This window comes from Macaca nemestrina, chromosome 6 (assembly GCF_043159975.1).
Source record: "Macaca nemestrina isolate mMacNem1 chromosome 6, mMacNem.hap1, whole genome shotgun sequence".
Lineage (NCBI taxonomy): Eukaryota > Metazoa > Chordata > Mammalia > Primates > Cercopithecidae > Macaca > Macaca nemestrina.
Genome location: NC_092130.1, coordinates 33,753,164 through 33,773,207, shown reverse-complemented (window position 1 = coordinate 33,773,207; position 20,044 = coordinate 33,753,164). Strand labels below are relative to the sequence as shown.

General features: G+C 40.6%; 1 protein-coding gene and 1 long non-coding RNA gene across 2 annotated transcripts in view; one reads left to right on the top strand and one right to left on the bottom strand.

The window, feature by feature from the left end:
- LOC105466919 (protein phosphatase 2 regulatory subunit Bbeta) overlaps positions 1-20,044 on the bottom strand; it is a 111,950-nt gene that overhangs the window by 837 nt on the left and 91,069 nt on the right. The window contains 2 exon segments of the mRNA XM_071098254.1: positions 2,240-2,331; positions 9,490-9,659. Coding sequence (XP_070954355.1) covers positions 2,240-2,331; positions 9,490-9,659 — 262 coding nt within the window.
- The window catches only part of LOC139363746 (uncharacterized), a 54,981-nt gene that overhangs the window by 34,683 nt on the left and 254 nt on the right, over positions 1-20,044 (top strand). The window contains exons 2-3 of the long non-coding RNA XR_011624601.1: positions 16,262-16,513; positions 16,986-17,109. This is a non-coding gene — a long non-coding RNA (uncharacterized lncRNA). The remainder of the gene's footprint in view (positions 1-16,261; positions 16,514-16,985; positions 17,110-20,044) is intronic.

Below are 20,044 nucleotides of genomic sequence, written 5' to 3'. Positions count from 1 at the left end.
GGGGGAGAGATGCTGGTGGCATCGTGCATGAACCCGGGGCGTATCGTTTCCCTTGCCGAGAACTAGCTCTGAATTCGGCCTTTTTAGAAAACTCATCTACAAAATGGATGTCATCATGGTCTTATCTGGGAAACAAATAAGAAAATTCAAATTTTAAAAGAATCTGGGATGGAGAAATAAAAAGATTTTATATGGTTTTTATTTCCACATTTAATGGACAGATGGGTTCCACATTTTTACAAGAGTTATCCCCTCTTAGGCATAGCTGCAATTGATCAGGAGAGTGGCGAACACCCAATGTCTTCCAGAGGCAAGGTACTCAATATTTAATGGTGACATTTCAGACATGGTGACAAGCTGAGGTGGGGAGAGAAAGATTCCTTGGGCCAGGGCATCTGCAAGTACCCCAAGTGCCATCACACAGCAGTTCCCCTGGAGGGGCTGGCTCCTGCTCACTTCTGGGTGGAGCTCTGACTGGCTCCTTAAGATGGGAGAGCAGGAACTCTCATCCGTTTCTCAAATTATTTGGGATGTATAGAGAGGTGAAGGAAAAAGCTGACAAGATTGGGCCACAGCAAGGAGGATGTGTTTTTGGGCATGTTGTCAGCTGTACCAGGTAAATTAAGCAAAGGTTAGATTTTGTTACTCTGGCCCATCAAACTGATGCTGTGAACTGTGTCTGTGTCCTTGAGTGGACTGTTATTACCTTGTCAGGCAGGGCACTGAGGGCTTTGCCTCCATGATCTCGTTTCAACTTCTATTATCCCATAAAAGGGTTTTACAGAGAGGTAAGTAATTTGCTCAGTGTCACATTGCTAGTAGGTAGTAAAGTCCACCCTTAAACCCACATATGGTTGACTCTGGGGCATAAATATTCAGCCGGTTGGCCTCACTGCTTCCTGTGCTTTGACGTTCGCTTCCCTCCCATGACCCAACTCATTTTTAAACAAGTAAGAGATATTATTTTCAAAAAAAAAAAAAAAAAAAGACTATCAACCTTATTTGAAAGAGAAATTAAATTTCCCAGTTGTAATGTTATAGAAAGTGTTGATCTTAGGATTCAAACTCTACACTTGTTACTTTTGCTTCTACTACTTACTACTTTATGAGGTTGGGCAGATTAATTTATCTTGCTAAGCCTCAGTTTCCTGAACTGTAAAATGAGAATGATGAAAACAATCTTGTTAGACTATGGTTGGGATTAAATAAAATGATGTGTATGAATGTGTTTGGTGTATAGTAGGTGCCTAATAAGTGTGGTTTTTGAATCAAGGCTAAGATAGAGGAAAAATCTGAGCAATAATAACAGATATGTAAATAATAATATATGAATAAATCAATACCTATAAATAAAGAATAAAATGAGAGGGCTGGCTTCTTTTCCCTGTGGGGGATTTTGTTCATATGTCACAGTTGCTTTGCTCTCTGTCCTATACCAACTGGTCAGTGTGACTTGGGTCCTTTGCCATGTGGGGACTCCTTCCAAGCCTGCTAAGGAGGGGATTCATTTTGATCAGTGGCAAAGAAAGCCAAGAAATAGGTTGAGTGTGAGAGAGATGGTTTGTATTCACTGAAATCTTGAATGTCTGAATGTCCTGCCATAATAGAATTTCTATGCTTTCAAACCCTATAATTGGTGCCACCTTCATCAAGGAACGAAATCAACCCCTGGTAGCTTGCACTTAGTTCTCATGGAAGTCAAAGAATCATTTGTATCTGTCAAACTAAAAATGAACTATTGGGAGGTATTATGAAGTACTGTTCAAATCAAAGGCCTTAAAATAGTAATAAATCACTTTGAGGGAATGTGATAAATGAGGTCGACTAGAATTCAGTTAATGAACCACCAGGACCATTGGCCAGGTCTCCACTAGCAGCTTCAAGGGATAATTTTTGATCTGGAAAGCCCACTTGGCAGTAATCTGAACTGTTCAGACTGGAATTTGCTGGTGGATAAGTGATCTTCATTTAGGCATGTTGACCTAGTGCTGGAGGTGTCTTGTGTGAAAAAGATAGGACTTTCTTATTACCATTAAAGTGTTATCTGTGCCAGTTCAGAAACAGGATTCAAAGGCCTTACTATATCCTTCTCTTCTTTCCAGGCCTGACATTATGCATTTCAGCCAGGTTTTGGAGCCCAATTTTGACCTCCCTTTGGCTGTACTCTACTTAGGATAAATTGCCCGAGCCTCTTCAAGACAACCTTTGGAAGGTTCTTCAGCTACAGAGCCTTTCTTACCTGTCTGACCCATTCCACACACACTCAAATTTATCAAAAATGCAGTCATTTTCATAGAGGGAACACAGCTTGCTGCGGAGGTAGTCATGAACCTGGAAAGGAAACATATCGAGAAGGTCAGTTCTTATTTTAAACAGTAATTATTTCTGCAAACACCTCCTCTTCTGATGTGAGCTGTTAAATCTTTCATTTGTACATGCTCCTTGAATCAGATGGCCCTGGATCTGAACCTAGGCTTGGCCCTTTCTAGCTGTGGGACATTAGGATGGGTTGATGAGTTTCTCATGTAGCTGATATGGATTAATTAAGCTTGCTTGTATAGACACTGGCATCCAGTAAGACTAAAGAAGTAGATTCTCATTTTCTAAGCTGATTTGCTCACAGGCATGAGAGGTCACCATTCATCCAGTCTTTTATTCAACAAATATTTACTGAATACCTGCTATGCATTTGAGATGCAGCAGTGAGCCAAATATCCTTGTGGTGCTTTCCACCCAGTGTTACGTGAGAGACTATATAACCAAGTAAATAAATAAGACATTTAGATGGTGATAAAATCATAGAACAAAAGTGTATGGAAAAAGAGCCTGGGAGATCTTGTCGGGGGTGTATTATTTTATACAGGGCAAGTAGTCAGGGCTTCACTGGAGGAGGCAGCATTGGAGCAGAAGCCTGCAGGAGATGAATGAGCCACAGTGATGTCTGGGTTTGGGGTGAGGGGAAGGCTCTCCAAGCATAGGAAACAGCAGACACAAAGGCCTAGAGGCAGGAATCCTGGAGGGAGTGTGGTTGGGGAGTGGTGAGTAAGCAGCTGGGGGAGAGGATGATCAGTTTACATAGGCTCTTTATTCTGAGGAAGAAGAGACTTCACAGAAAGGATTGCTGAATCTGCTGTGTTGCAATGGATCCTAAAGGTGCAAAGACAAAGGCAGGGAGACCAGTTATAACCTGAGTGATAGATGTTGGCTTGGACCAGGGCATGAGCAGTGATGGGGACTGGTCAGATTCTCCTTTTGTTTAGAGAAAGAGCAGATAGGACTTGGGTCAACTCTGAGGTGTGGAGAGAAAAACAGGAGCCAAAGATGACTACCTGACCTTTCTCCTGAGCAAGTGGAAGGAAGCGGGTACCATGTTCACTTTTGGGTACAATGGTTTAGAGATGTCTACATGTGGAGCTGTCAAGTAGACTCTGAGGTAAAAGGTGCCGTCCTAGAGTATGTGGAGATTCTTTCCTGGTTTTTCTTAACCATGCTGCTGCTTTCACTGGAAATCAACTGAGAGTGAGCAGGAAGAGAGGAATGGTTGGCAAACAATGTCAGATTTCTGGAAGGCACCAGGGGACACTTGACATTGTTGAACATGTATGTCAAATAAGGCTGATCAAGCATAGTTGAATATTTTTCTCCAGCTACACTCAGCAACTCAGATGTAGATGCCAAATAGATGAATAAAGTTCAGAGAGTAGTAGCCTGGGTTCAGTGTTTCGAAGGTAATCCTTCCTGAACCCACTAGCACAGAGTGGCAATAATAATGGGCATACCCAAAATGCTGGCTTGTCATTATTAGCCAGGTGCTTTATCTGTCAAAACCTCATTTCATCTCTAAAGCCATCTTATGATTCAGGTCCTTTCATTCTCTTTACTCTAATGGAGCATGAAGCACAGAGATATGACATCATTTGTCCAAGATCACACAGAAAAGAAAGTGACAGAAGGGGAGGGAACTGAGCCCCGGTATCAGGCTCTGGAGTGCACACTCTGAGCTGCACTAGCAACCTGCCTCCAGCTTGCTCTGGTGGGTCCTCAGTCCTTGACAGGAGCTGTGATAACGAACTCAAGTGAGGTTGAGAGAGAAGGAGATAGAACTAGGTGAAAGCAGAGGGAGGCTACCAAGGGTATTGGTGTTTAACTTTAAGTTAAGAGTGATGATTCAATCTCTTTTCTCCTGCAACTGTGGCTCTTTCTCTTCCTTTGACTCCAACAGTTCTGCTGGACGCTGAGCTTCAGGCTCAGTTGTGTGCTTAGTCTTGGGTAAAGGAACGAGGTCAGGCTCATCCTATGTTCCATTAGATGTTTTGGGTATTTGAAAAGCTCTGAGTTATTTGGACAGAGGAAGTTATTTCTAATTCTGCAAATTAATTTTCCCCCACCTTGACTCTCTCACTCCCAAACAGTTCCAGGCCTTGTCAGGGTAACAGCTTCAGTGCTTTGGTGACAAGGGAATACCCCTCTGGCAGTGCTGTTGGCATTGTTAGGTGCATTTGGGGGCTGCAAGGGTGAGGCTGTGTCCTGCCCTAACGGAGGCATCTCTGCTATAAACTACTCACTCACCTTCCCTAGGGAGCACAGCAGTAAAGGTTTATAAACCTGGCAGTGGTAAGATTTTTAAGGTCTAGTTCCATCTGCCCACTTTGTGATGAACCTTTCCTCATCTGTCACCATTCACTTTTGGCATTTTGTCTTATTACTCACCTGCGGTGTTTCTATAAGTGTCAAAATGTGTGCTTTGGAAGTCACGCCCATTAGCAGGAATGACATTGCTGAACACTCTGTAAATAATTCTTGAAAGATAGAAGTTGGGATAGACTCAAGGGAAAATCTAGTCTGAACCATTATTTCTCCTCCACCACACCTAAGGTCTGGGTAGCTCCTACCTGCCTCCAATTGACAACATTTAAAGAAAAAGAATGTCTACTGTGAAGTATGCTGTATGTATGTGTTTTGTTGCATAGAAAGAAGTCTTCTTAGGCAAACCAGAGGGACCTTTTTCTACCAGAGGAAAGAATAAGGTAAGATGTACACATGAGCAACCTCTAGAGCATGGAGCAAGAGAGACTTTAAAACTCATCCTGTTTAATGTTCTTTCTTCATGTTCCTAATATGACTTTTCTATGATCCTATTAATTTGTGCATGGGATTTTTGACACTAGACTGAGTGTCCCAATACAGTGTTTCTCATTATTTGTGGGAGTCCAGTGTCATACAGTTAGTGGACTGCTATGAGGCAAACAAAGAGCCAACTCTGTCGGTCCATTCTTGTATTTCAAGTGTTGACAAACTTTTTCTCCAAAGGGCTGGATAGTAAATAGTTTAAGCTCTGTGGGCCGTATGGTCTCTGTGACAGCTACTCAACCCTGCCATTGCACATGGAAGCAGCCGTAGAACATATGTAAGTGACTGTACATGGCTGTGTCTTAATAAAATTTACCTGCAAAGACAAATAGGGGGCTGGTTAGGAACACAAGTTGCAGTCTGCCAGCCCTTGTTCTATGGGAAAACTTGAAAATAGCTAATCATACTTAAGTCTGCAGCCTTTTATTCATGGAAACATGATTGAGATCTGTGAATGCATGTATGAAAACGTATAATAGTAGCATTACCTGTCTCCTTGCTCAGGGCAGGCATTATTGACTGATCACTAAATTCTTTCCCACTGGACCTCACAACCTATCATGGTGTTCTGGAGGCTCACTGAATCAGAGCTTGTTTACCATCTTTAAATTACTTCATGTAAAAGTTAGATGGCTGTGCTCTAAAACTAGCTTTGTCCTAAATCTCCTCTTCCTAGTTAAGGCTCCCCAGCAGCCACACTCAGGTCCTAGTTCCCACTGCTCTTTCTTTTGCATTAAGGATGCGAATACTATCAGGTTTGTCTTATGCAGCTGGAAGAGGACACTGTGGTGACTCTAGTCCTGGGCTAAAGATGAAGGCTGCAAATGAAAGCTTGGGGGTAAGTGATGTGGAGCCAAGCCCTGAAGTCAAGGTAGGATTCAGGAGACAGGAACACTAAATAATAGGGAATATGATGGACCACAGGGGAAACAAAGCTATCTCCACTACATATATGGCTGTGAATTCTGGCTCCCAAACCTTTCTCTAGCACCTGCTGGAACAGAGTCATCAAAGTCTTCAACCTCCTCTCTGAACCTTTCCTTCTTCTTCCTCTGACTGGAATTTGGATCTCCTCTGAAGACACTCAAGTGGTAGCTAGAGTTTTGCTCTCACTCCACATGCCAATGTTGGGTAGGTAGGCTCCTTGTTGCTCCAGACAACTATTCCTATTTAAAGTCCTCAACTCCTTTGAAGTCATGCCATCAAACTAAGCTTCCTGCTACCTGTCCTTCTTTTAGCCATCAAAAGTTCTGAGTCCCTAATCCTTATTCCTTGAAGCAAGTTTGCATCTCTGTCTCTCTTCCATTACTATTCCTGTCACTATTTTTAGTTATTCGAGCACTCTAGTCTCTCTCTTACTCAGTCTCATCATATTCAATGTGTTTTGTCCTTTGCTTCCTTGGTCATATTATGAACCTTGTCATTGCTATCCCTGTACCTGTCATTGCTATCCCTGCTGCTGCTGTTAACTCCTGTCTTTTTAGTTCACTCCTTCTAGTATCTTGATTCTATCAATCCTTAAAATTCATTATTTCCCCTTTGCCCACCTTCGACTCAGCAGTACATCATTACAATCATTCCTTTAGCATACATATTCAACAAACTTGCCTTTCTTGCTCTCTCTTTCCATTGTACTCATTTGGCACAACTCTATCACTGGTTAAATCTTACTTTCTACCCTTTCTTTACCTGTATCAAGCAGGTGAATGTGGCTGAGAAGAAACATAATCATACAGGTTAATCTCCCTTTAAATCAATTATGTAAATTTCAAGTGGATCCCTGAGCAACCCGACCACCCTACAACATTTCTCTTTCTTAGATGAGTACTTTACCCCTTTTCTTTCTTCCCATTCAGCTAATGACCTTACTACTTATTTTACTAAAGAAAACACCTACATGTTCTCATCACAAAATTCGCAAACCTACTTCATCTATATATGAAAACTGCTGTCATTCCTTTGACAGATGAATTATCTATGCACCTTACCGTCTACAGCCAATTCTGCAATGGACTGCATCCCCCACTGGCTTGCCTCAAGGGCTTTGTTCTTTCAGTGGTCTCTCTCTCTAATGGTCTCTCTCTCTAGTGGCTTATTCCTATCAGCAGAAAACATGCTGTAATAACTTCATTCAGCCAGAATCCCTTTTCAGCTACACTTCCATTTCTCTGTTCTCCTTCAGAGTAAACTTACTGAAACAGTTGTCTGTCCTCATTATGTTATCATCTTCAGTTTCTTAAACTCACTCCAATTGGACATTTATTCACACTGCTCTACTACTGTTCCTCTGTCATTCAGGTTACTGGTAATCTCCACTTACTAAATCCAAGTTCGTAGTCTTCTGTACTTGATTCAGCAAAGCATTTGGCAGTCGATGACTTCCTTTTCCTTAAGACATTTTCTCCACTTGGCTTCCTAGTCACTCCTCTCATCTCACTGGCTAGTTTCCCCAAATCTCTCTTGCCAAATCCTCTTCCTATTCTCAACTAGGTCTTATTTTCCGACCTCTTCTTTAATTATACTAATTGCCTAGAAGATCTCATTCAGTCCTATGGCTTTAAATACCCTCTATATACTTGTGAGTGTCAGGTTTATATCTTGAAGCTAAATATATCCAGACTCACATTGAGCTGTCTACTTGCTGTGTCTGTTTGGATGTTAAACTGGTTTAACAGAGCCAAAACCAAACTCTCGATTTTCTCATCTAAATAAATTGGCAACTCCACTTTTCTAATTGTTCAGGACAAAAATTTTGGAGTAATCCTTGGTGCTTCTTTCTTTTCCTGTTACATCCCACATCAAATTCGTCCTCAAACCCTATTGCTTTTACCTTGGAAATATATGAAGAATCTGGCTATCTTCATTGCTAATACACTCATCTAAGCTACTATTTCCCCTTGCCAGAATGTTATAACTATTCTCCTGTCTCTTCCAGTGTCCCTCCCACAGTTTCTTCTCCCCAGCGCAACCAGAATATTAATTTAAAAATGTCAATGATGAAAATGATCTGGAATTAGATAGTGGTGGTTTCATTAAATTGTGTGCTTTGAAAGGCCGATTATTATGATATGTACATGATATCTCAAGGAAAAAATGTAAGTCAAATCCTTCTGTATAGAATCCCCCCACTTCTTTTTATCTAACCCCAAATAGCTTAAAATAGGGTTAGTTTATCCCCACCCCACTTGATCTTTGCTTTCATTATACTCTTGCCTGGATTTTGCTTCTTTAAGTCCTCTCTACTTCAAAGTCTGGTCTTCCTCTTTCAACAACACCACCCTAAAAAATGCCTTTCCCTTTGTTTCCTTGCATTTACACCATCTACCTAACACTTAAGTTCAAAACTTCCAGTCTTTTTGATTCCTCTCCCTGTACATTTGATCAGTAAGCAAACCTCACTGACTCTTCATCTTACTCATCCTTCCATCTGCACTCTACCATTACCAGACCAAATTGCCATCATCTCCTCTTATCTAAATTGTCTGTTTGGCAAACTGCAAAGTGAAACACACTGTAAAAACTAAAACTCACAATGTCATTTCCTGGTGTAAAACTTTAATGGTCCTCCATTGTACCCAGTCCACAGGCAAAACAGCCTACTGTACATTGCCAGGGCCTAGTGATTGGCCCCTTACCTCTATCTCCAGGCTCATCTTTCTGCCTTTGTGATTCATATTCAAGGTATAAGCACCCTGAACACACCTCATTTCTCTTGACACCAGGCCTTTGAACATACTATGTTTTTAATTATTATACTTTTAAGTTCTGAGATACATGTGCAGAACATGCAGGTTTGTTATACGTGTGCCATGGTGGTTTGCTGCACCCATCAACCCGTCATCTACATTAGGTATTTCTCCTAATGCTATCCCTCCCCTAGCTCCCCACCCCCTGACAGGCCCCGGTGTATGATGTTCCCCTCCCTGCGTCCATGTGAACACATTATTTTAAGAGTATGCATTTCCTGACTAGTTCATGGCAGTTAAGACTCAGTTTAAGGGTCACTTCTTTGGGAAAATCTTTCTCACCTGGCTGGACCATCTCTTGCAGAGATGCACACTCAATTCCTTGCTCATCATCTGCCTTTTCCGTCAGATGGTAAGCTGCATGAGAGCAGGACCATTTGTTTACCTCTATAGTATCCATTCCACATGAAGTGCTCAGCCCATATCAATTACATTGAATTCTAGCCTCTCCACATGCACCTTTATCTTAATTATAGCCTGTACCATTTTACTGAATGTATCACCATGCACTGCCTTCCATTTTTCTGCATTGTAAACCTTTGGAAGCAGGGGTTGGCTTAAAAGCTCATGAAGGCAATGTTCCATATGCCTATGGGTGCCTGGGGTTCTATACCTGGTAAGTCTCGATGGGGCGGTTTTCCATGTTGAGATCCCAGACTTTAACGGTCAAATAGTCCCTGGTCATGATATACCTCCCACTGTGGCTGAACTTCACATCCGAAATTGAAGAGATAATTTCAGAGAAAAATGATCTGTTGCTTGGATCTTCCGGCTCTTCAAAAACTGCAGAACAAAAGCAAAACAAGACAAATTTAGCAATCCTTATCAACTGACTCTAACATGTTTGGACTGGCTAGGAAGCTAACAGTGTAACTGAGAGTCTTCCTTAAGTAGGGCTGGTGTCTGCAGAATGTAAGTTGCTAATAGAGAACTGTCATCTCTCTGGTAGCGGAAAAAGCTGTCATTAGTTTCTGGATTTTAATTCTCATGGAAGGACTGGCATGGGACCTGTCCCGTTCATAGATCTGGCACTGACAGATCTATGCATCTAACTCTTTTTCTGTTTCCCTTGGTATCTGGGTGTCACTGCATAAAACCTGGAGTCATCTTAGATACTTAAAAAAATTTTTTTTACAGCTTTTAGTGAGATAAAATCCACATACCACAAACTGTAAAGTGTAGAGTTCAGTGGTTTTCAGTATAATCACAAAATCATCGCTATAATCTAAATTTAGACTATGTTCTTTACCTCCCCACAAAAACTCCATATGCATTAGCAGTTACTTTCCATTGCCTGCTCCTACAGTCCTAGGTAAACACCAATCTGCTTTCTGATTCTCATTCTGGAAATTTCACACAAATGGATTCATAGAATATATGGTCATTTGGGACTGACTGGCTCATTTTACTTGGCATAAAATTTTTAAGGTTCATCCATGTCGTAGCATGTATCAGTTCTTCGTTCTTCCTATGGCCGAATAGTATTCCATTGTATGAATATACCACATTTTGTTTATCCATTTATCAGTTGATGAGCATTTGAGTTGTTTCCACTTTTTAGCTGCTAGGAATAACAGTGCTATGATTATTCATATACAAGTTTTTGTCTGGCCTTATATTTTCATCTCTCTGGTTGGCTCATGGTGTTTAACGGTGGGACTTTGGCCAGGTGTGGTAGCTCATGCCTGTATTCAGCACTTTGGGAGGCCTAGGCAGGAAGATCACTTAAACCCAAGATTTCAAGACCAGCCTGGAAAATATAGGAAGACCCCATTGCTATAAACAGTGAGCCAGGCATGGTGGGGCATGCCTGTGGTCCCAGCTACTTGGGTGGATGAGGCAAGAAGGATTGCTTGAACCAAGGAAGCTGCAGTGAGCTACTATTGGGCCACTGCACTCTAGCCTGGGTAACAGATCGAGATCCTGTCTTCACAAAAGAAAGAAAGAAAAAAGGTGGTGCTTTCTTGCTGGACTGCCTTGGGTCTAAGGTCAGCCTGTCATTTACTTGTTGTGTGACCTTAGGCAAGATACTTCTCTGTGCCTTAGGTCTCCTTGTATGTAAACTGTAGCTATGATGTCTTTTCAAAATTAACAATATTTCCAAATTTGTATAAATTTAATGGGTACAAATGTGGTTTCATTACATGGATATATTGCATAGTGGTGAAGTCTTGGCTTCTAGTGTAACCATTAGCCAAATAGTGTACATTGAACCCACAATGTCTTCTGTGTGAATTGTCTATTTGCTCTGATATCCAGCCTCTTATTATCTCTCTCAATAGCTTCAGCTAATTTCCACTTACAGGAAGAAGGCATGGCTTCTCAGTATGTTATCATAGCCCATCATAAACTGTCTCTAATTCTTCTTTCTACCTCGATTTTAAGTTGGATGTATAGAGTATATCTCCATGTTTCCCACTTCTATTCATTGCCTGATTCCTTCTTCATGGATCCAGATACTCTTTGATTCATATACCTCATCTGCTACATATTATTTCACCCCAAATGATCTTTTCTTTTCTCTGAAGCCCTATCATACTTGGTCTGCCCATTTATTTAGTATTTGCTCAGGTACTCTCTTACAATGAAACTATCATTTTTCACATTATTATTTTAACAATTCATGAGTTTGTTTTATCTCTTCAACTAGGACATAAGCTTCTTGAGAACAGGATTTTGGTCTCATCTTCATACTCAGAGTCTTGCTCACAAATGTTCAATGAATATTTGTTGCTTCACTGGAGCCAAAGCCAGATAAATTAACAGATTCTTTGCCTTCTGGGTGCTTAGCATGTATAGTATTAAGTTGAAACATATGCAGTTGCTGACATTCAATTATTTTTGACCTACAAAGATGGCAATTGTGTATGGTTAAACCCAACAAGGGTTTATATCACAATTTCAGGCTGAAACAAACACTGGCCTGTAGGTTGCTGAGTTAACTCATCCTCCAAGACTACTTCTTTCCTGCCTGGTCAATGCACTGACATAGTCAGTAATGAATTCTGTATAAAGAGCCCAAGTATATAATAAGTTACATTTCAAACCTTGCTGAATTAAACTGTGAACTAAGCCAAAATGTTAATTTTCACAGGACGATTGAAGAGAATAGCAACAAAAACCCTGATCAATCGAATTGAAATTGCAAATTAAGAAAAGAATCATTGAAACAGAAAAACATGGCTCATTACAGCCTCTGACCCAATGTCTTAGTCTGTGCCCTCATCTTTTGGGCTTCAGCTGAGTATTAGTGAAGGCCCCAGGATTCTGATTGGTATCTTCGTAGTTGAGAACTAGATGGGAAGAAAATTTTCACATTAGTTTCAACTAACAGCCATCTCAGTACTGGGGGCTTGGAAATTCCAAGTAAAACACCTGACCCAGAGGCAGTAAAGTGGATGAGCTTAGCAAATTGTGCTCTGGAATCATCAATTCCTGCCTCTGTCAGTTACTAGCTGTGATCATTTTATTTAGTACTCCAGCTTTAGTTTTCCCAGCTGCAAAATGAGGAGCCACATTGCTTGGCATATAAGCTTGGTACATAGTACGTCCTCAATACATGCCATCACTATTTTCATTTTCAGCATGCACTGCTTCTGTGCTGGCCAGTCATATCTTATTCATGAAGACTCTTGAGAGTTTGGGACCGAGGAGTACAGAACCTGTGGACTATTTAAAAGACATAAAGAATGTTTACATTTTCTCTTCTTTAAACTCAAATCTATTTTAAAATGTTTAAATCGACAACAAAATTGTATATATTTATGGTGCCTTTTAATGTTATACACAGGAATCTGTTTCCCAAATACTTGGCATGTTGGGAGGCCAGTGTAGCAACGCTGTAAAGCCTCAAAATGACACCTTCACAAGATGGATGTGAAATGAAAGATGACAATTCTTCAATCAACCCACCACTATTTATTTGTGGAGTGCTGGCTTTAGGTAGCACACAGAGGGCAAGGTACAGATAATATACTGGCATAGCACTTTGCAGTTCATGACACATCTATGTATATTCAAGTTTTAATAGCAACTCCAGGAATTATTTTCATTCCATGGGTAATAGCATTTAATAGTATTAATAATTACTGTTGATGGGAAGCTTATAATACTGCAGACCCTGTGCTTTACATGTTTTACTTCATTTAGTTGTTAAAACAGCCTATAAAGTAGGAATTATGATTCCTCATTTTATATATGTGGATAACTAAGGCACAGAGAGGTTTTGTAACTAGTCCAGGGACACACAGAGGTAGAGCTGCATTTTGAACTCAGATCTGTCTGACTTCAAAATCTTTGTTCTTAATCAAGATGCCATGTACGAGACCTTGCTGAGCATTCATTTATAAGTTAAGTGTCTTGTATGCACAGGCACACATACATGCACAATACAGTATATTAGCTAGAGTCCACAAATAAAATACTTTTTATGTGTGGGATGGATATGTGCCAGGCCCTGTACCAAATGCTAAAGACACAATAATGAACAAGACAGATCCAGCACTACTCTCAGTGAGCTCACAGGATAGAGGAGGGGATACATGTTTAGCAATCACACAAATGTGGTTACAGTTGTGAATAAGTGAGATTTTACTGTGTTATCAGAGGGAAATCATGGTGCTATGGAACTGACTAGTGGAAGGTAAATGGAACACCAGTGTGCATTCCATAAAATTTACTTCTCGTGCTCCCTCCAATATCAGACATTTGTTGACCATGTAGTACAACAGTATCTGGTGCCTGAGTGATAGAACTCGAGACAAATCAACACTAGCATTTCTCCCGGAGACCCTTGGCTTGGCATGGCACTAGAGAATCTGCTGACCTGCAAGGTTTCCAATTAGCTATCAGAAAATAGAGACATTGAGAGGAGAGGGAAGAGAACTAAGGGGGAGACAAGAAGAGCTTTGCTCCCTTTGTGAGGAAACAGTCTTGGTGAGAATCCTGATAGCCCAGTCCTAGCCACTGGGGGTATGTCAGGTTCACCAACAGAAGCGTATGTCTTGGAGACCCCAATAGTAACAGTAACAACAATAATGACATTTGCTACCACTTCTTGGTCCTCAAGCTTTGTATACATTATTGCATTTAATGCTCACACTTCTAAGGAAGGTACTATCCTCTTCTCATTTGTAGATAAGGAGACAGACCAGGAGGAAAGGTTCAGTAAGTCACCCAGGATCATGCGGCTAGGCAGTGGCAGAGATGGGCTCTTGACTCTGCCCATCTGTCACACCACCTCCACAACTGGGCCTTGCCTTGCTTTGTCAATATTGTTTCCCTGTTCAAACAAGTCAAACTAGGATTCCTCACATTCTAGATATACCTTGTATATTCCCACTTTTGTGCCTCTGCTGCTCCTCACCTCTTCCTGTGCCCATCCAGGTACACTGGAAAGAACATCAGACTCAGGGATGCTGGGCTGGAATCCAGGCTGGGCACAAGTCCAGGCTGGCTTTTGATAATACCTATTATCTATTGAGCTTTTGTGCTGTGTGCTCTACATGTATTAACTCATTCACTATTCATAGGTATTAGTACTTTCTCTTTTCCACAAATTAGCCTAATCAGTCAACTCAGGCACAACTCACAGCTAGTAGGAACAGAGCCAGAATTTGAACTCAGTATACTTCCAGCTTATGTTCTTAACCTCTGTCCTACTCTCTCATCTGCGTGGCTTTCAGCACTGTCAGCTCTCTGGGCGTTTCCTTCTCCGTAATAGGAAGGAGTTAGGGTTGCCTACTAGGTCCCTCCCAGCTCTTAGATTCCAAAATCTATGAAATTTCACTGGCTTTTCAATTTCCCTTTCCTAATCCCCACTACTCTAGGTAGCCTTTCCAAAGTGACTTCAGCAAAATGTTCAAGCTGTGATATGTCAGGCATTCCAGATTCCAAGGTTAAATAAGCTTGGGAAACCTTGACAATTTTGGGAATTGACAATGCAATTACCCTGTTGTTGGGGCATTATAGAATGTTCAGCAACTTGTCTGGCCTCTACTCACTAGATATGCCCTGCTGACTCCATCTGCCCACATGTGGCAACCAAAAATGTCTCTAGATATTGCCAAATGTCCCCCGGGGGCGTGACTATACCTGGTTGAGAATCACTGCTTTAATCCTACTTCAGAGTATTATTTGATCATACCTTTCTCCCCACTCCATTTTATTTTTATTTGGCAAATCATTTGCAGCTCAGTGTTTAGTACAGGCTTCCTCAGAATACACTTTGGGTTATATTGCTATAGTCAAAAGCAACTGAATACTGCCTTTAAAATTCCATAGGCTATCTTATGTGCCTTGTGCAGATGTGTTTTCTGTTATAACGTGTACAGATATGAATACATCTCCATGGAGCTATAAGTATCTTGTGTGAGCCCTGAAAGGGCTCAGATGACTGGATAAATAAATAAGGTTCCAGAATCTAGGGAAAATCTTGAATTCAATAATTCATGAATTCAAAAATAAGAGAAGGAGTTAAGAAGAAAACTGCCAACTTTAGAGAAAGCTAAAGTGAAACAGCATTCATTACAACTGGAGCAAGGGCAGAAAGGAGGCATGCAGAGAGCTGGTTGTGGACTCTGGGGATAGGAGAAGAGAGAGATTAGGTAACCATAGGTGCAGGCTGTTCCTGGGCACGGCTCCTTTCTCTTGACCTTACACTGGACCTTGATTAATTGCACAGGAACTCATGCCCATGTAGAGGGGTTAGGAGGGGTCCAAGGCCACTAACAACTGATCCTGAAGGCCAGGACATCTAAGACATGCTGGCTCTGTCTTAGATGGTGTGGTGACTAACAGTACACGTGGTTCCAAACTCAGTGGCCTGGGTTGAAACCCCAGCTTTGCTGCTTATAAATTATGGAGCTTTGAACAAGCAGCTGGACTCCTTCCAAGCTTCATTTAATGGAGATAATAGTAGTACCTATATTCTAGGGCGGTTGTAAGGATGGATGAGATCTTGCTTGTGAAGTACTTAGCAAAGTGTCTGTACCCAAAACAACAGGGACGGCAGCCATAATGCAGAAGTAGGCATTGCTTAAGGCAAGCTTGGTGTGCAATGAGTCCAAAAACCTAAAGTGTTTTTCTGTTTGAGGCAGATCTTAAGAACCAGTTGTGATACTGATTTCTAAGTCTTCTGTCTGGGCTGTGACACAGACATGTACTAGTTTGTTTCTGAACTATCCCTTGAAAGACACCCTCCTTGGTCCAAGTGTCTCATTTCAATGTCACCCCCACCCTGGCTGTGATGACGCGGGCAGATGAGAGTGAGAGTCCAGGAAACAAGCCAGGGGGACATGAGGGTCCACTCATGATGAAAAAGGAACTGCCTCGGAATCATGCGCGGGGCTTTAAATTGCTCACTTCTGCTGACATTTCTTCTACAGGGAAGCGCAGCTGGCACGTTTTTCCGTTTGGAGACATGGTTGACAATTTCTCCATAATGGGGACACAACTGGCAATTTTCCTACAGAGTGAGGCAGATGGCAATTTTCCTTCAGAGATATGCAGGCAACAGTTTTGCCCCTGGAGAGAAAAGCCTCACCGATTGAGATGCAGCCAGTAATTTTTACTATACAGAAGACACATCCAATAATTTTGCCCAATGAGAGAAACGGCCAACAATTTTCCCACAGAGGGTAAGAACTCGCTCGGACTGACAATGCTGGCCTTTATCCAGCTGAGGACAGCGAGAGAAGAGGTTTAAGATTTAATTAGTGGCTACTGTGCTACCAGGGGCCTAATGACATAGTCTCCAGACACGGATTGGAGACTGCAAATTTAGATCGTATTAAGACTCAGATGAAGGATTCTGAATTGGGAAATAATGAAACCAAGTTGCTTAACCCTTGCAGTTTGCTTTTCATATAGTCCTCCATTAATTCAACAAACAATTGTTTGACAGTGACACTTTAACAAGACAAGGCATACAATGCACAGTGTGATGAAGCATGAGAAGTTAATCTAGAAGAAATTAAATTGGCCCCTAAGTTTTACATAACTTTTCAAAATAATTCTGCATCTACTATACTTCTTTTACAACATGTCTTTTAACAAACTAATCATTCAAAGTTAAGAAATAATGAATCAAAACCTTTTTTTTTTTCCCAGACAAGAAAAACTGACCAAAAATTCACAGTGGGGATAAGTGAGGAACAAATGGGCTGGTGTGACAAGAAAAGACTTAATAAGAAGCTGAGCCTTAAATGATCAATAAGCACTGGATAGATAAGAGGTTAGTACATATTTTAGGCTTTGAGGGCCATTTGGTCTCCATTGCAACTGTTTAACTCTGCCTTTGTAGTGTGAAAGCAGCATAGACAATATGTAAACAGATAAGCATATATCCCGCACGAAGGCTTTGCATATGGACACTGAAATTTCAATTTTGTATAATTTTTATGTGCCATAAAATACTATTCTTTTTTGATTTCTTCAACTATTTGAAAATGTAAAAATATTATTCTTTGCTAGAGTTGTAAAAAAGAAAAGTTTTGAGCCAGACTTGGCTGTATGCCATAGTTTGCTGAGCCCTGATAATGGTGTTTGAGGGGTAGGAGGGGGCATCCTATCTAGACAGGGGAATCAGCATGAATAAATGCCTGGGGTGATCAATGCATTTTTGTGGGACAATGGGCCCCTAGGACTGATAGCACCATGAAATCACGTAGAAAGGCTGGAAGATGAGATTACTTCTTAAACTGCAAGTTGCTTTCCTAAGTTACGTCTCTCAGGCTGATACATGAGAATGGACTTAGGAGTCAGACATATTGGGGCTAGAACCTGGGCTTCGTCATCTCCAGGTTGGATTGTCTTTGTCAGTTTTCCTTATCTTGTTAAGATATAGCATATCTGTAAAATGTAGACATCAATATCTTATTTGCATGGTTATGAAAATTAAGAGATAAAAGCAAATAAGACATGTAGCACAGGCCAGCTGTGGTGGCTCACACCTGTAATCCCAGCACTTTGGGACGCCGAGGCAGGTGGATCACGAAGTCAGGAGCTCGAGACCAACCTGGCCAATATGGTGAAACCCCGTCTCTACTAAAAATACAAAAATTAGCTGGGTGTGGTGGCACGTGCCTGCAGTCCCAGCTACTTGGGAGAAGAATCGCTTGAACCCAGGAGGCGTAGGTTGCAGTGAGCCAAGATCGTGCCACTGCACTGCAGCCTGGGCCACAGAGTGAGAATCCATCTCAAAAACAAAAACAAACAAGACATGTAGCACAGTGCCTGGTACACTGTCAGAAGTCAACAAGCCCATATCAAACATTTAAAGAAGAACTAATGTCAATTCTACTCCAACTGTTTACAAAAAATAGAGGAGGGAATACTTCCAAACTCCTTCTATGAGGCCAGTGTTACCCTGAAACCAAAACCGGACAAAGACACACCAAGAGAACTATAAGCCAATATCCCTGATGAATATTGATACAAAAACCCTCAACAAAATACTAGCAAACCAAATTCATCAATACATTAAAAAGATCATTCATCATGACCAAGTGGAATTTATCCCAGGGATGCAAGACAGTTCAGCATATAAAAATCAATCAATGTGATACGTCATATCAATGGAATGAAGGAGAAAAACCCTCAAAAAACTGGATATAGAAGAAATATAACTTAAAATAATAAAAGTCATATATGACAGAGCCACAGCTAGTATCACGCTGAATGGGGAAAAACTGAAAGCCTTTCCTTTAAGATTTGGAATACAACAAGAATGCCCACTGTCACCACTGTTGCTCAACGTAGTACTGAAAGTCCTAGATAGAGCAATCAGACAAAAGAAAGAAAGAAAAAAAGGCATCCAAATTGGAAAAGAAGTAGTAAAATTATCCTTGTTTGCCAATGATATGATCTTGTATTTGAAAAAACTTAAAATATGCCACCAAAAAACCATTAGAACTGAAAACAAATTCAATAAAACTGCAGGATACAAAATCAAGATACAAAAATGAGTAGAATTTCTATATGCCAAACAGCAAAGAATCTCAAGAAATTAAACACATTTACAACAGCTACAAATTAAAAACCCAGGAATTACCCAAAGAAGTAAAATGTCTCTACGATGAAAATTAAAAAACATTGATGAAAGAAATGGAAGGGGACACAAAAAAATGAAACGATATTCCATGTTCATGAATTGGAAGAATCAATACTGTTAAAATGTCCATGCCACCCAAAGCAGTCTACAGATTTAATAGAATCCCTATCAAAATTCCAGTGACTTTCTTCACAGAAATAGAAAAAACAATCCTAAAATTTATATGAAACCACAAAAGACCCAGAATAGCCAAGGCTATCTTAAGCAAAAAACAAAACTGGAGGAATCACATTAACTGACTTCAAATTATACTACAGAGTTATAGTAACCAAAACAGCATGGTACTGGCATAAAAATAGACACATACACCAATGGAACACAATTGAGAACCCAGAAACAAATCTAAACATCAACAGTGAACTCATTTTCAACAAAGGTGCTAAGAACATACATTGGGGGAAAAGACAATCTCTTCAACAATTGGTGCTAGGAAAACTGGATATCCATATGCAAAAGAATGAAACTAGATCCCTATCACTCAACATATACAAAAGTCAAAACCAAATGGATTGACGACTTAAATCTAAGACCTTAAAGCATGAAACTACTACAAGAAAACATTGGGGAAAGTCTCCAGGACATTGCACTGGGCAAATATTTCTTGAGTAATACCCCACAAGCACAAGCAACCAAAGCAAAAATGAGCACATGGGATCAAGTTAAAACATTGCTGCACAGCAAAGGAAACAATCAACAAAATGAAAAGAGAACCCATAGGATAAGGAAAAATATTTGCAAACTACCCATCTGACAAGGGATTAATCACCAGAATATAGAAGGAGCTCAAACAATTCTATAGGAAAAAAAATCTAATCCATTAAAAAAAATGAACAAGTGATCTGAGTAGATATTTATCAAAAGAAGACATACACATGGCAGATAGGCATACAAAAAGGTGCTCAACATCATTGATCATTAGAGAACTGCAAATCAAAACTACAATTTGATGTCATCTGACCCTAGTTAAAACGGCTTTCATCTAAAAGGCAATAATGCTGATGAGGATGTGGAGAAAAGGGAACACTTGTACATTGTTGGTGGGAATGAAAATTCGAAC